This window comes from Pantherophis guttatus, chromosome 1, assembly GCF_059756535.1.
Source record: "Pantherophis guttatus breed Tessera chromosome 1, ASM5975653v1, whole genome shotgun sequence".
Lineage (NCBI taxonomy): Eukaryota > Metazoa > Chordata > Lepidosauria > Squamata > Colubridae > Pantherophis > Pantherophis guttatus.
In genome coordinates this window covers 318,777,981-318,795,997 of record NC_142063.1, presented here as the reverse complement: position 1 = coordinate 318,795,997, position 18,017 = coordinate 318,777,981, and the positions used below count along the sequence as shown (strand labels likewise).

General features: G+C 43.3%; 1 protein-coding gene across 1 annotated transcript in view; it reads right to left on the bottom strand.

Moving 5' to 3' along the window:
* The window catches only part of XKR6 (XK related 6), a 170,612-nt gene extending 164,338 nt beyond the window's left edge, over positions 1–6,274 (bottom strand). Inside the window, exon 1 of the mRNA XM_034421306.3 lies at positions 5,553–6,274. Within this exon, the coding sequence (XP_034277197.1) occupies positions 5,553–6,274 (722 nt within the window). The remainder of the gene's footprint in view (positions 1–5,552) is intronic.
* Positions 6,275–18,017: the final 11,743 nt, after the last annotated feature.

The window sequence follows — 18,017 nt, the reverse complement described above, 5'->3', positions numbered from 1 at the left end:
CCTTGGCCTCATACAATTAATTTATCAGTGTTGAGATAATGGGAAAAAAATCCACTACCATTCTGCTATATTTTTTGCATTTGCTGAAACAATAAATAAACTAAGGTCAAATTGGAAGGTTCCATTAGTTTTTCTCTAGCATCATTTAGGTAAGGATACTTTTGAGCAAACTTGACCCTGGGAACTAAACAGATGTGTCCAATTAATTTTTTGTGGCAACAGTATATGGTTTGCCACTATTGTATTCCAAGACATTTTTCAACTTCTCCATCTAGCCGATAGGACTGGTATTATTTGGTAGTTTTCCACCCAAGAATTAATGAGGTCTTACTCTGTTTAGCCTTTGAGATCAGTCAAGGTCAACTAGATATTGCCATCCAGTAGGACCACTATTACATACTTTTATTTTTTTGTTTCTTCTAACTGATTCCTTTTCAAGAATTTTACAGACCAGAGAACTTATTTCACAAATATCTTACTATAAGTTCCAGATCTTTGTCCATTCTTTTGAAGGGAAGCTAACTTGATGTGGGCCATTTTACAGTGAGTTACTTCCCCCTTCCAATAAATCCTTCCAAACGTAAACATTTCACCAGTCCAACAAGCAATAATTCAGCTTCTGGCATGCTGTCTTGCTGGATTAGTCCCACCACAGCATTCAGGAATAATTCAAATGACGGCCATAACAGCAAGAGGAACAGATTTATTTATTTATGTATGTATGTATGTATGTATGTATGTATGTATGTATGTATGTATGTATGTATATATGTATGTATTATTTTAAATGACTCTCACAAAAGGTTGTTGGTGATTAAGTATTTGTTCAATAGACTTTTGACAGTTGTGTGAGGCCCCCAAACAGATGTTGCTGCCCTAATCCTTAAGGAAATCTTTGACATATTCCAATTTTAAATACAAATCCTCATTACAGAGAGCAAGATTTGGCAAAGCCCTCTCTTTAGTAGATTCCATTTGGCTCCAAAGAACATTTAAGGCTTCAGAAATGGGCAAGGGTTAAGTGAGACCCTACCTCTCATCTGTTTTGGCAGAATAAGACCTGTGCAGTTTTATTTCTCAAGTGCAATCAGTTGCTTCTTTCCGTTCCCATTTTTCCCAATGATTCGGCATCCCCCAGTATGTCGGAGATGTTTATTTAGTGACAGAGCGAGTATAAGAACCCCCACCCTACCCCTAGAAAATACACTCTAATTCCCATCTCAATACACAGCTGCCAAAAGAGATGGGTAAATTGCCAGGCACACATGCATTTTCCTCCAACAGCTGCCTCAGCTTATATGGTTGATATTTGGATGTATAAGAGAAGGAGGGAGAGAAATGATTTGGGCACAAATCCATCTTTCATGGTACAGGCAAAACTGAAATCTCTTGTTACAACCTTGCCCTGCTTGCATACATCATGTTCTGTGCTAGAACATGCACGAGGGAGAGGGAGGGGGGAAAGAGAGAGAGAGAGAGAGAGGGAGGGAGGGAGGGAGAGAGAGGAGATCGCCTGCCATAAAGCAGTGCAAATGACATTTTGAAAAAGCAAGAAATTTATTCTGTTGCAGTGTATGACTTCACCGGCGTATTTCCCAGGTTGCAGTTTCATACAAACTACCCACACATGTTTAGGAGGGTGTTTTCTCCCCTTATTGCCCTCCTCCCTGATCTTTCCTGTGTATCTCAATTTTTTTCCTTGACTGTTTTTCCCCACCATCAAACCGATATTACCCCCCCCCCCAGCTACTCAAATAGGTTGCCTCCATTTTAAATTGGTTCAAAGCAAATTCCTCAGGAACTGCTTTAACCCTTCCAACTCATTTGAACATCATCTTTCATCAAAGCAATGCCTTCGCTCCCTCCCCAACTTCAGAGGAAGGAAACTGGTCCAGCCTGTCTGCAATTTAACCCCACCTGGCCTGTTTTACCCATATGATTTCACTGAAAAGGGTCTTCGTTAAGTGAACATATCTCTTCACACTCCATTTAATTTCTCCCCCCCCACTCCCATCATATTGCAAAGATCCAGTTTATTCCAGTTGCTAATTTCACACATATAAACATACCTATTCATACATGTACAAAGGCACGTGCTCACTGCACACACACACACACACACACACACACATTTCCATCTTCAAAAAGGGATTTCAAATCCTTTCCTTTCTCAAACTTTATTTTATCCTGTTTGATTAGCTTATATAAGCCAATCCACTCTTTGGATTGATGCCATCCCCAAGGCATCTTATGCACTTTGATGGCTTCACAACAACTTAAGTAAAATACTCGTTCATTTTGGTATCCTGCTGTGAACCCTTTCTGCAAAATGCTCTGGATCGGTCTCTGCACATGTGTGCATGCTTATAGGTGCACATACATGCAGATCAAGCAGGCTGTGAAGCAGCTAAAGGCTCTCCCAGCTGCCTTGTTTCTGCAAAGGCTTCCTCTCTTAGCAAAGGTCTCTCCAGGACACCTTCTGCATCTTTTCCCATAGTTCCTCTCTTGAAAAAAAGAAACCAGAGTTATTCTAGAGCTCCCTCTCTGCCAGGCACAGGGATCGACCTTCTTTTCAATATTCTACTTTCAGGAAGCCTGGGTGGGAGGAGGGAGTCTAATGTCATATTCACAATACATTTATTCAATTTATGAACCTGACCATCACCTGATATACTATATGGGGGAAATGATGCATAAATCTTGTGTATTTGACCCAACCCTGAGCCATCCTTGTTGCCAGTCCTATATGCATAGCAGATGAAAAGACATTCTTCTGTCTTTGAACCATACTGCTTTGGGGAAACAAGTTCATCAATGGCTCTACTTTGCTACTATGTTTTCCCAAAAATAAGACCCTGTCTTATATTTCTTTTGAACCCTGAAATAAGCGCTTGGCCTTATTTTTGGGGAGGTCTTATTATTTTGGGGCATGTGGAGCAAGATGGGGCTCCTCTTGCCATTTTACCTGATTTCCAGCTCTGTCTCCCTAACCCTAACCAGAGGAAATGGCGGGGTCCGGCTGCACACACATTTAAATATTTCCGGGGAGGGCTTATTTTCAGGGAGGGCTTATTTTAGCACATGCACTCAAAAGCCTGATTGGGTTTAGTATCAGGTGATGTCTTATTTTCAGGAAAACATGGTAATTGCTTTTCATTTTCAACTTGGTCCTATATTAGATTAGAATATTAATCTAGCCACCCCAGGTTTTATGGAGGAAGACTTCCTTTTGAGGAAGACTGCCCCTACCACCACTCCACTTATTGCTCTTCATTTTTATTTTTAGAAGTGCAAATACATTTCTACCCCTTCTCTTTCTATCCCTGTCTTCCAGTATTGAGGCCTAGAATTGTCTTCTACAGTGAAAAATTCTTTGCATCCTTAACTACTGTGCTCATTTATTCAGCAAATCAAATTGTGTTCAATGGGACTTATTCTCAATCAAAGAAGCAAGGAAGTTTGCATTCTCATCTCTATAGTGCCTTCATAGTAGAGCAGGAAAGAGAGAACTTGCTTTTCTCCAACATACTCTAGGTTGATTGATTGTCAACAGCTCAATCTAATGTGGTAACTTCCATGTATGTTGGGATTGCAACTCTGGGCATCATGGCAGGTCCATTCCTAACATATCTGGAGGACACCAATCTGAAGAATGTTACATCACTAGGCCTCGGTCTTATCTCCGTTTACATTATCATTGGGACATCCATGCCTATAATTTAAAAAGGTAAGATCTGGTCCCAAATACATATTTCTGTTAAAGGTGATCCAGAATGAAAGATCATTGTCCTAGGAGATGTAATCCTAGGAGAACTTCCTTGATCATCTAAGGAAGAAATGTAGGATGTTCTTCTTATTTCTCAATTGTAAAGGATTTAAGATTATATCCTCTTAATGCATTTTTTCTATGTTATCTTGTCATGCCAGAGTCTGAAGAACATTCAGGTTTTCTACCTCAGATTCATTTTAGCAGAACAAATCCAACAAACAAGGTAATTTTAGAATGTAGTGGTGAGGGGAACCAAAACATCTGGAGATACCAGGCTGGAGAAAGCTTCTCTAATTAGAAGGGGAGTCCAGAACATCTGGAAGGTACCAGATGAACCAAATCTATTTTAGATGATAACCAGTGAATCTTTTCTGATTAAAATGTAATCCTTGGCCAAATAGCTCAGTGTTGTGATTTCTTTTTTGGCCATGCTTTGAGCATCTCAGTTATTCCCAGATTGAAATTTCTTTCCTCCATAATAATTTAAGGGCATTCTGTCCACAGGTTTTCTTTTGAGGGGATGACTTCAGGTTTTCCACAGGGATGAAAAATATTTTAAGACCTAAAAATACTGTACCAGAGCATAATACTGTTTCTTTTTGAAATAGCCCAACTGCAGTGGTTCATTCTAAGAGGTGATCTTATTAGTTTCCTAAGAGGGTAGACAAGATCAGGATGGCCAAGAAAGCTCCCTTTTTTTCTGCAGCACCCTGTTGGCTGGTTTGTGCATATTATGTGTCTGTGCTTCCTTTACCAAAACAGGGACAACACAACTGCATTCTTGGGAGGTGAGTACAAGTTGTTTCCTCTCCATTTGAGACTTCCCTAACCCAGACTATTGGCTTACATTCCCCCCAACAGAGAGAGAGGGGGAGAGAGAGAGGGAGAGAGAGGGAGAGGGAGAGAAGGAAATACACACACACACACACACACACACACACACACAGAGGGAGGGAGGGAGGGAGGGAGGGAGGGAGGGGGAGAGAGAGAGAGAGAGAGAGAGAGAGAGAGAGAGAGAGAGAGAGAGAGAGAGAGAGATCATCCAGTAAACCCAAGTTCTCTGGGAATTATGAGGATGAAGTCCAGTAAATCCGAAGAGCTCCAGATTGCACTAAACTGTTCTATTTCTTCAGGTGTGTACAGAAAGCATACACATGCAACGCTGCACCCCCCCAACATACCAGATTTTAAGAGAAATCCTGTCTTGGCCTCAGTGGCTGGCTCTGTGCTTCACGCAACTGAGCATTCCCTTACGTCACTTGGCATAAGCTTTTGAATAAGAATAGGAGATTGCCTAGCTCTGCCTGAGATTTGGGAGACTGGAGGCGTTCTTCTCCCCCTCCCTGGCTATCCCTGCATATGCATTTAGTCTTTCTGGAGAGAACACCACTCTCCGAGGAATCCTCCTCCCTCACAGGGCATCTGGAACGATTTGCCTGCCTCCCATCTCCCCCTCCCTCCGCAAAATCTCTGTAGGGAAAATGAGCGCAGACTTTCCAACACACACACACACACACACCCGCAATCTAGAAAAGGGGGCATTTCCCCACCCGGTAGCCACACTTACAATTCCTCTTTGCAAACTGGGGACGGGGCCTTGCACCTTTCTAGCAGCCATGCATTTCTTGAGTGCACTCAGTCAGCCTTGGAGGTCACCCTTCCGCGGCCTGGGGCGCGACAGGGGCCGTAGAGCTCCGTACCCCTCTCATCCCTTGCAGGCAGCCTCCCCCCCCCCACCGCCCCATTTCTCGCTCTCGCTGCCTTCCTGCCCCTCCCGCCTTACCTCCAGACCTGTCCCATCTGCAGCAGGTGGATAACAGTCTGCCAGATCCAGACGGAAAGCCTGCAGAGGCGCTGTGCGCCGGGAGGGGCGGCGTGATGTCCCGGGCCAGCCCGACGGCCCCCTCCGACCGAGCCCATCATGGGAGGGCCGCGGCTGGTGAGGCCCTGCACGGCTCCCAGGCCTCCGCCGGTGTAGTCTTGCACGAACCATCGGAAGCTGAGGATCTGCACCAAGACCGAAGGCAGGAGGACGAAGGCCAGCGTCAGGCCGCACCACAGGTAGTCCCGCCGGCCGTAGTGGTCCAGGGCCAGCCAGAGGTCGGTGCCCACATCGCCCAACAGCACCAGCAGCGCCAGCACGATCCACAGACAGTCCAGCCACGGCCGCTCCACCGCCAGCGCCACGACCGCCGCCGAGGGCGAGGGCGGCTGCCCGTCGGCCGGATCCAGCGGGTCGGTGCCGCCTCCCGGGCCCCCCGAGGCCGACCCCCCGGCCCGGCCCAGCAGGCTCCGTAGGCAGGCGCTCCGGCAGCCCCAATAGCACGATGACGTGTTGCAGCAATGGCAGATGTGCATGGAGCTGCTGCCCCCGGCCTCGTCCCCCGCGCCGCCGCAGCCGCCCGGGCCGGCCGCGGCTGCGGCGGCGTGGTGCGGATGATGGTGCGGGAGGTCGTCCAGGTTGTGCAGCTGCGAGAAGCCGCTGCCGTCCGACTTGGCCGCCATCACCTCCGCCGCCTGCCGCCGCCGCCGCCGCCGCCTCCGCCGCCACCGCCACCACCAGGCTCCCCCCTTGCTGCCCGGCCCGGCAGCCCGCTTCCCGCCCGCCCGCTTCCCGCCGCCCTCCCGTCCGTCCTCCCTTCCTTCTTGCCTGCCCTCCTCCCGCCCGCCCTCCTCCCGCCCTCCACCCGGGCCCCTCCGGCCGCAGGGCTCGGGATGCCCTCCCCACCACCCACCGCCTCCTCCTCCTCCTCCTCCTCCTTTCCCCTCCGCTTCCGGGAGAGGAGGGAGGCGCTAAAGACCAACCGGGGCCCCCATTCCCTCCTCCTCCTCCTCCTTCCAGACCCGCAAGCAGCAGCAGCCGCCGCCGCCGCCGCCGCCGCCGCCGCACAGGAAGGATGGGGCTGGGGGACCCCTAGTGCCAGCGCCGGGAAAGAGCCAGCGCTCCACTGAGGGGGAAGGAGAAGGAGACCACCCCGCACGTCCGCCCACGCCACCGCGGCTGGCATTGAGGGAGGAGGGGGGACACCCTCGCCTGGCTGGCTGGCTGGCTTGGACCAGATCGGCCCGGTCTCCCCCTGCCAAGGTCCAGCATCCCCAGCTCACCCCCGCCCCCCCCTTCCCGAACGCCCTCTCCGGCTTACACAGGCGCTGGTTCAGCTCGGAATCTACCGAACCGGAGGCTTCCTGCAAGCATAGCCTCTATTGCCTGGCTTCCACCTCCATTCCACCTGCACATAGCCCCGCGTCCGCTTTTTAGCCTCCATCCGCCATCCTTAGTCTCAGCACAGAGCCCCCTCCCTGAGATGTCCCCATTGCTTCCCTTGGAGGTGATGCGCCTGGGCGACTTTCACGCCTGTGAGCTATGTCACACCTCCGCCTGCCCGCCCTTGTCTTGCCGGACTTGCAGCCTACGACGTTAGTGGGCAAAAATTGCACTGACTCCTTATCATACTAGCCTCTCAGGGCTCAGCTCTTCTGCAGCAAGAGTAGCAACCCCCTGGATTATTATTCCTCCTCCCTCCCTCCCTCCCTCCCTCCTCCTCCTCCTCCTCCCTCCCCCACCCGTCTCTCTCCACATAAATACACACACACCCTATGCCAGTTGCAAACTATCATCCCAGTTTAAAACTGGTTGGGTGTGATTCAAATCCCAAGTGTTTATTGGCTTTTTTGAAACATTCCTACAATTCTGCATTTGCATTCTTAGATCACTTTCATAGAATGCTACCAGATTTCTATTCCTTCTACTCCAAAAGCCCAGTCACTTTTCTTCTACAACAGATAAATGTGTTTATTACTTCCCTGGAACTGCCCAATCTAGAGCTGTTTTAAGTTCTTACCACCCATACTAGGTTTCATTATTTCTGCTCGTTATTCAAGCCTGATAACCTAGAATGAATCTAACATCTTGGATTATTGGTGGTGGATGGGGACAGTTGCGATCCTCAAGCTGGAATGATAGTATTTCTAAAGTGTTTATTAAAATGTGGTGCTCTGGGACATGCAAACACAAAATGCCAGCCCTGCCTAAGGCACACCAAAGTGCTCAAGGAGGTTGGGGGAGTGGAGAAAAAAGAAAAAGAAAAAGGAAGATGTGTCAGATCAATTAGAAGATGCTAGAGTGAAGAGGGCAAGCTTTTATCAGGAGTTTCAATGCAGCAGTAAAAGGTACCAGGAGAGAGAGTGACTAGGTGGAAAGGCAGGGCAGACTGAGCTGAGAGAGGATGCAATCCAAGGTTTAAAAGGGATCAAGGTCCTAAGGGAAACCCAAAAGGTCCGTCTATGGAGAGAAGAGTGGAAAGATAAGTGAAAAGAAGAGAAAGATTCTCTTTTGCATAAACTACCCAGGGTTTCCCAAAGACACCTTCTTTCTCACCCTCATCCACCAATGAATTTCTGCTTTCTCTCTCAAAGAAATATTCCCCACCTAATCCATGGACAGAGTTTGCTTCTCTGGCTGCTTTGCTTTCTTGCATTCTTTATCTTTCCCTAATACCATCCATCAACAATTGTGGTAAAGGTACTCACAGTTAGTGTTGTGTAAGTTATGCCTCTTTCTTTGTCCCAGCCACAACTTGGCCTTCTGGAAGGATCTCCCACTTTACGTTTATGCAACATATGTGTTGACTGCTATAGTCACAAAGAAGCACCAGTGGAGTCCATAAATCAACAATGACTCTGATGAAAAGCAACTTGCTACTCCCCGGCTACAATAGAATCACCTGTTGCTGCATTTTCTGCCTTAGTTTCAGCTTTGTGCCACTTGCCTGGCTCAGCCGGCAATTATTTTGATCTCTGTCCATGGTGCTGAGGTCTAGCCTGCCATTTCCGGGATCCTGGCCTGAATTGCTGCTGCTTTATGCATGCTAGAACACCCATTTCTCGCATGTCCTACGCTCCTCTTTGAGTCATCTAAGCTAGATATGTCTGGCTAATTAACTAGAAATCAATTCCAAGTAAGAATCTGCAACATTTGTAAGAACATACGCATATAAATTATGTGTGAAGTTAATTTGTTTTCCCCTCCTATTTTAGAAAAAGCTGCTCAAAAGCAAAGAGTGAGGAAATATGCAATAGGGATAGGTATCTTAACTATGCCTCCCTGAATTAGTTCTCATTCAGAAATTGCCTATCCAAGCAGTTTTCCCCAGCAAGTAGCATTTCAAATCTGTACACAGATTTGAAAAACCAATTATAGCAGAAAATGTTTGGGTGGCTCTATAGAGAAGGTGGAAGGTTGCCTGTTACCAACAGTACCAGCAGCTGGCTAGACTGTTACATGAGATTACCAATCTGTCTACCTGAGTTTGTTAAACATGGTAATTCTTCCAAGAGAAAAAGTTTCCATTAGGCAAGTAGTTATACAATCACCATCTGTTTTTAAATGGGAAGTTGCTCACTAACCTGGAATATGGATAGGGTAGAAAACAATACCCCCCTTTTAAGAATAAACTTGGTTATGTGAACTGGTATTAGTAGTAATTCAGTCACATAGACATTCTTCAGAACCATATCAGACCTGTTCTCATTGCTTTTGGCTAGCTGCCAGAGGTAAGTTGAAAAGTTCAGAGTAAGCTGAGAAGTTCACTTGTCCTGTACTGATGAATTAATGTAGCAAGGCCTGGCTGATACCTATCATTAAAGGTCCTTTGACAAAGAATCTAACACTTCGCCTGCCCACTTTGGAGATGAGAGTGACATGAACCAAGAAGCCAAGATTGCTTTGGTTCTCTGACATCTGGTGTGGACCTTGGCTGTTACCCAAGGTCCACACCAGATGTCAGGGAACCAAGGCAATCTGATGACAAGTGGTTACTAGAACAAACATACATGGATGAGACAAAGGAACCCAAGTGATGGGATGCTACTACAACAGTAAACCTAATAACAGAGGTATATGAAAAAAATAAGGGAGCTATGGATGGACAGAAAACTTGCATTCACACTAACTGAGGAGCAGGTAAATTACCCAATGTTTAAACCTAGTGAAGAGGAAGCTGCTCTCACAGCTTGAGATGACCAACTTCACATTGCATCCTAGTCTCAAGAAGACCCAGAAGAACAATTAGATATACACCCAAAACCTGAAATTGGAATGTCACTGCCACCTCCTCTATTAAAGATCACAGCAGCTGATTTGAGATATAAGATCATGGATAAGCTAGCTACAATCACCCCTCAAGACAGGTTACTACTACTACTACTAGTGAAGAAGTACATCAGTCAGTATTCTAGAAGATGCTGATAGAGCCCTCACAACAATTCGTACTACTACCATAACCAATGACCTGGTATAGGCTATAACTACCCTATAATCCTAGAGATACTTGGCTACACAATCAAGAAAAGCAGTGCATACTCTTCCCCTCCCCCGAAAATGGGGCTGAAGGCTAAGATCAAGACAATTCAGAAAGAAATTAATCAGCTGGTAGAACAACAGAAAGTTGTTGTGATTAAGACTCAGCTATTGAAAATATATATGTAAGGGCCTGACTCTATCCAAAGCCCTAGGAACTACCAAACAAAAGCTCACAGCATCAGCTACCAGCCTAAGGACATACAGAAAATGTAATTGAGCTGATATTTCATGACAAAAGGTCCTGAAATGTCAACTCAATGAGAAGAACAAGATCCTCACCAGGAATATGTATACCTTGTTAGTCATCAGATACAGGGGTCAGCAACCTTTCGGACCTCAGGGACCACTAAATTCATAATTTTAAATCCCGAGGACCACTAATATGAATTTTTTAAAAAGATAGATAGTATTTAGTGCAATATAAAAAATGCAAATAATTTTTCTGCGGACCACCAAAATTTTCTCGTGGACCATCAGTGGTCCATGGAGCACTGGTTGGTGACCACTGATCAGATATCTGTCATACAGTGAACTGGCCAAAGGGGGAGCTGCAGCTTCTGATGTGAAGATCCAGAAGCTTCTCACAATGTATGGAGGTTTCCACCCCAAATTCCAACAACCAGAGACTACACCAGCTAGAAAGAGGGTGGAGAGAATCTGGTGAGTATCAAAGTCACTATCCTGGATGAAATCCAGAGCATCCAGGAGGAGTAAGAACGCACCCAAAGATGAGCTGCTGAGAGATTGCCTGAGGCAGTAGCAGACATGGAAGAAAGATCAAGCAGAGGAAGTGCCATGGCAAGACAAGGCTCTGCTTGGGATGTACCATCAACAGATAGCTGAGGTGGCGGACACTTAGAAATCCTACCAGTGGCTGGTAAGAGTTAGACTAAAAGATAGCACTGAGACATTGTAAATAACAGCACAAGACAGGCATTAAGCACCAGATCCATAGAAGCAGAGGTTTGCCACGCTAGACAGGACCCAAGGAGTAGACAGTGCAGAGAGGGCTCAGAGACAGTCCAGCACATAGTGGCAGGGTATAAGATGCAGGCAGGAACAGCATACACTGAATGGCACAACCAAGTAGCTGACATTGTGTACAGAAAATGTAGTGTATGGGCTATACCAGGGGTCTGCAACCTTAAACACTCAAAGAGCCATTTGGACCCATTTCCCACAGAAAATAAAACACCAGGAGCCACAAAACCCTTCCCGTGCCTGCCTATTTCTTGAGTGGCCTCAAAACTAGCATATGTAGTTGAATGAAACTACATTCTGTTTTCTTCTGAAACTTTTCTTTTCTTGGATTTATCCATGGTTGGCCTACTGGAGGTTGAAAAGCTCAATAAATCGCATGCCGGTGGGTGTCGCACATTAGCAGTTGTGACGCATATTTTGAGTGATAGGGAGCCGCAGCAGAGGGGTGAAAGAGCCACATGCGGCTCCAGAACCGCAGGTTGCTGACCCCTGGGCTATACCTTCCCAAGTCCAGATCAGAAATCCCACAGAAAGTTGTAGAAAATAAGAAGGCTAAGATCCTGTAAGACTTCCAGATACAGACATACAATCAAGTATTGGCCAATCAACCAGACACTGTAGTAATAGAAAAGAATCAGAAGACAGTAGTGATGACAGATGTAGTAGTGCCCAGTGACAGCAACATCAGGAAGAAGGGGTATAAGAAGCTGGAGAAGTACCAGGGCCTGAAAGAGAAACCAGAGAGGTCAAAGTGATCCCAGTGGTGGTGGTGGTGGGGAGTTGGTTGTTACTTCTAAACTGGGAGAGAAGCTCCAACAGATCCCAGGGACAACACCAGAGTTCTCTGTCCAAAAGAGTGCAGTGCTAGGAACAGCTAAGATACTGTGAAGCTTCCTCATACTCCCAGGCCCCCGACAGAGGACCGAAGATTAAAGAAGACACATACAACCCATAGAGGTAAGGGATTCTTTGTTTGTTTGTTTGTTTGTTTGTTTATATGTAATATGAAACATACATGACACTGCCATTACAAAGGGCAAACTTTCTGGTTTTATTTAAAGCTGATACCTGCGGATTGTAACTTGCACCCAGTAAATTGTTTGTGCAAACAGACAAAAAAATAAGAAAGAGAAAATTAGACCAAATATAAAATTATACCAAACTGAGCAAGCAGCAGTAAAGAGAAATGAACAATCTCTTAGATAGCTAATCTGTATTTTCCGTGCTAACTTTATCATACTGGTTCCAATTCTTCCAGGGCTTTGGGGCACTGGGCCTGCATTCTTCATGAAATCTCTTTTGTTAATGTACCTGCTTCACACAGGGCCTCTTCCCTTGGAAGGGACAGTGGCAGTGTTTTAAGAATCCTTAAAAGTCTCCCAGCTACTACGCAGGCTGTTCAAGATTTACAGTCCCCAGTTACAGATAGGCATCAGGCCATTCAAAATTAGAGTCTTTTTAATCCCCTACAGTGGCAATTTAAAGGGAAATAGGCAGTGTTTGGGCAAAGTGTTAAACACATCTTTCCCATCTGCTGCCTCTCCACTCTCAGTTCCTATGGATGTGAGGTTTATTCTTCAGAAACGGCCAGCAAATTAACCTTGCATTGTTCTTAAGTACAAGCTCATGAGAGGAGAAAAGATTTGTCAATAGATAGACCCTTTCTCACATCCTTCATTTCTTTTCAACTACAAGAAAGGAAAAGTGCTCTGAAGAGACAAAGCACTGAGACTTAAAAATCCTTAATTAAAAGTATCAACAAGAAAATCCATGAATGGAAAGGAGAAAAGAGGCCATTCTAGATTATCATAATGTTTGCATTATAGAATAGAATCATAGGATAATAAAATAATAGAGCTAGAAGAGGCCATTTAAGCTATCAAATCCGTTCTCCTGCCTAGTACAGAGATCCAGGTTAAACCACTTTTGACAGATGATTGCCTAGCTTGCATTTGAACATGTCCAGGCTTCTTCTGATGACCTCCTCCCCCCCCCTATTGAAATAATTCAGAACTGTGCTTTTCTTACACTTCTTGAGCTCCTTTTCCTATTAAATTCTGCTGCCGTGGGATTCTGCTTATTACTGTTCTAAACTGATTAAAATCTGATTTTTTAAATGCACAAAATACATGTTTGTTTGTACTCCACTTTAGTTTCCCTTCAAATCAAGAACTGTATTATTTTACCCCAGTCTTTTTACTACTTCAATTTCCTGGATGATGTCTCCTCTATTAGTTAGCATTAAGTCAGAATGGGTTCTCTTGTGCCTTACTCCATCCTCTAGAAGGGACATGTCTGGCAGAGTGTGTCCCAACAGATGTTGGGGTAATTCAAATTCCCCAATCATTACTACTTCATGCATCTTTGAAAGATCAAAAATTTGTTTTTGGAATACATTGTTACATTTTTCCTTGGTTGGTTGAGTGATAGTAGACATCAACAATGGCAATGTTTTTATTTGTTTCTTCACTTATTATAAACCAGATATTCTATACATTATGACTAAGTCCATTCACTCAGATTTATGAGCAGGAGTGGAGACAAACTAACTCCTCCTTCCTATCTATTGCATCTGTTCCTTGTGAACAAATTATATAGATTAATCACTATTGTCCAATTATTGGAGTTATCTGCCCAGGTCTCTGTTACATCTATTAATTTATATTTGCCTTCTTGTACTAGGAGGTTATTTTAATTTATTTATGAGATGTACATCCTTTATATCCTTTCTTTCCTTCAGTAGCTCAAGATGATATACATAATATTCCTTTCTCAAATTGTCCCTAAAACATTTCTGTAGGTAGGTTAGACTGAGAAAGGACAGTCCCTAGGTCACTTGCTGACCTTCCATGACCACATCTGTCTCTTGTTCTAATCCAAAATTCCATTTTTTCACTGACTACACTCACTTTTCACTGACTTCACTAATAATAAAATTCATCTGCACTTCTATAACTGTCTGGTTTGGCTCTGCAACCCAACATGACAGACACAGACTTCAGAGGATAATTAGAACTGCAGAAAAAACAAATACTACCAACCTGCCTTCCATTAAGGACCTGTATACTGCATGAGTCAAAAAGAGGGCTGTGAAAATATTTACAGACCCCTCACATCCTGAACATAAACTGTTTCAACTCCTACCCTCAAAACGACGCTATAGAGCACTGCACAACAGAACAACTAGACACAAGAACAGTTTTTTCCTGAACATCATCACTCTGCTAAAAAAATAATTCCCTCAACACTGTTATTATTAATCTTCTCATTGTTCCCACCACCCATCTCCTTCCACTTATGACTATATGACTGTAACTTTGTTGCTTGTATCCTTACGATTTATATTGATATTGTTTCCTGATTGCTTATTTGTACCCTATGACTATCATTAAGTGTTGTACCTTATGATTCTTGATGAATATATCTTTTCTTTTATGTACACTGAGAGCATATGCACCAAGACAAATTCCTTGTGTATCCAATCACACTTGACCAATAAAAATTCTATTCTATTCTATTCTATTCTATTCTATTCTATTCTATTCTATTCTATTCTATTCTATTCTATTCTGCATTATTATGACAATACTCGCACTACTTTTTACAGTCCCCAGATTTTCATCTGGGGACTGTTTGCTCTCAGTCCAAAGGGGCAAATGTTTAATGGACTTCTTTGTGACAATCAGATAAATTCTCAAATGGTTTGCATTCTTTCCATATCTGAAGGATTAACAAGGCCTTACAAACAAAGTCTGGTCACCTAATTCATAATATTTTGGAATTTAATTCCTTTTCCTTAAAAACAATATATATATAACTAATGAGACTCTACAAGAATCTGCGGTAGCTATCTTGATTGGAAATGACCGTTAGAAGCTTGACAAAGCAGTGTCTTAAATGTTTTTTTTTTTTTATTAAATGTTTAAACAGAATCCCAGGGGACTCTCAAACCGATACATATAATAAGTATAAAAACTTCTGGGTGGGAAGGGAGTCAACAAAGAAATGGAATGCCCATTACCCTTGATAACATAGACATGAGCCAATCAGGACGCATCACTTAACTATTGAAAAGGGGAAGTTTGTTTTTGGCAGGAGTGCAATGGTGAGTTTTAACTGCAAGTGCTCAGGAACACAATTCAAATCAGGAGCAGACGTGAGCCAGAAGAACCATTGTATATCTGATTCATATTTTTAATTGTTGCCCTTGTGAACAAGAGATACTATAGAGCAGTATTTCTCAACTTGAAGTCCTTGGGTGGACTTCAACCATGGAGTTGAAGTCCACCCATCTTCAAGCTTCCAAGGTTGAGAAACACTGCTATAGAGCCATTCCTTCCACAAATATTTCCTTCAGGCTTTGAAAGTCTTATTCTGAAATTCTTAGGCCCAGAATGGCTTCAATTTTAATTGTTTTTGATCTGCAGCCAAACTTTTCTGATCAACTCTTCAATCTTATATGTTCTTCCTTTGCTCCATCATCCCCAGAATCAGTCTTCATTCTACAAATTTTATTAAGTTTTCAACTCTGTAATTTCAACAAATGTTCAACCCATATGAAAAAGTTAACAAATGTTTATCTTATATGAATCTCCTTAGCAATGGTTATAATCACGAGGGCCATCTGCTTCCTCCGGAACTATGATGATACTTTTACATAACAGCTACTAGTGAAACAAAAAAGAGAAGATTATTGCCTTGTGTCCTACTTTTGTGTGTTTTAGTGACATTGGGTTGGCTAGAATGAGAAGCAAATGATATAGTAGATGGATCCAGCAAGGCTGTTCTTATTTTCCTAATATGTGTTCAGCAAGCTAAAATTTACTCATTAGTACAATTACTACCGTGTTTCCCTGAAAATATTACTATTATTGTTTAGACTGCTATACCACTTCATAGTGCTTTACATCCCTCTCTCAGCGGTTTACAAAGTTAGCATATAGCATATAGCATATTAGCATATTGCGTTAGCATTAGCATATCGCCCCCAACAATCTGGGTCCTCATTTTACCCACCTCAGAAGGACGGAAGGCTGAGTCAACCTTGAGCCGGTGAGATTTGATTTGCTGATCTGCTGAATTAGCAGTCAGCTGAAGTAGCTGCAGTAAGACCCTGTCTTATATTTTTTTGAGCCCTGAAATAAGCGCTTGGCCCTATTGCCATGCACTCAAAAGATTGGGCTTATTATCAGGGGATGTCTTATTTTGGGGGAAACAGGATATCTGAACTTGATAATATCACTTTCAAATATAATGACAAGCTCTAGATGTCCAATCCTCGAGTTTTTTTTTCTTGTGTGTTGCAGGTAATGGCAAACTTTCTGAGTGGGCACAATAAATCAACACTAGTAGAAGCAGAAAACACAATGCTTTTGTACTTTGCTACTAATAGAATGAGCCAAAAGGAGGAGATCCATCTTTAACACATATTATTTGGGTTCAATACGCCACTTGCACAATAGTGTAAGTGAACCAGATCATGTTATAAAGTGATTATACAGGGATTTTTTAAATATAGCCTATAAAAATAGATACTGAGTTATGTTAATCCAGATTTTATGTTTTGTATAAATCCAGCCACTAATTCACGGTTCTTTCTGCTACACACACACACACACACACACACACACACACACACACACACATATATATATATATATATATATATATATATATATATATATATATATATATATATATATATATAAATAAAATATATTGGGCTGACTAAGCTCCCACCACATTGTAATTTTCTTCCTTTAGAGATCAGATTTAGCAGCCTCCTAACATCCTTTTGTTCTTTCATAATGATCAAAACAGAATGATGCTGCCTTAGATGTAATCCTAATTTGAATAGATGATTCTTCTAACAGAAGTAGATCACGATCTGAGCTGCAATGTAGCAGGTAGCTGTAACATCACATTTGGCCACCAGCCACTTGTGGCCAGAAGCATATCTATTCATCAGGATCACAACAGAACATCTTTACTGCTCCAAAATCTTAAAGATACTATGGGAGTGTTTTCCTTAAATGCAACATAGCTGTCTACATTATATTAAAACAGAAGATACCCCAGTCAAAAGATCTCAGCTTTGAATTTCCACCTAACTTAACTGGCCAAATTTTCCATCTTTAGCAAAGTCTCTAACTACACAAGTTCCACATTCAAGCCATGGCTCAAATTTAGTCATATCCAAGGAAGGTAAAAAGCACTGAAAGAAGGCAGACAAAAGAACAGTGCAAAGACACCAAACATGAAAAGCAGCATCTGAACTGAATGGGGGAGATGCCTTTAACAAATAGTTTGCAGGGAGTTCAAAAATTCTGTGAAGTTTTAAAAGGAGCAGCAGTGGCTCTTGAAATACTCCAGTTTCTGAGTTCTGCTTCTGAAAGTAATGACTGCTATATTGGTTGGGAATGTTATTTCTGACGAGTGAGGTTTATCTCACCAGTTTAGAGGATACCGGTAGTCCTTGAGTTAGAACAGTTCATTTAGTGACTGTTCAAAGTTAAAACGACACTGGAAAAAGTGACTTATGACCATTTTTCACACTTCAATGCTTGGCAAGTGGTTCATATTTATGACGTTTGCCGTGTCCCAGGGTCATTTGATCCCCTTTTGTGACCTTCTGACAATCAAAGGCAATGGGGAATCCAGATTCACTTAACAACCGTGTTACTAGTTTAACAACTGCAATGATTCACTTAACAAGTGTGGCAAGAAAAGTCGTAAAATGGGACAAACTCACTTAACAAATGTTTCACTTAGCAGCAGAAATTTTGGGCTCAATTGTGGTCGTAACTCAAGGACTAACTGTACTGAATTCTGGCAATCTACTATAATTGTTTTCTCCAATATTATGGGATTCCTGGCACTGCCAGACAAGATTGTGTACTAATATTC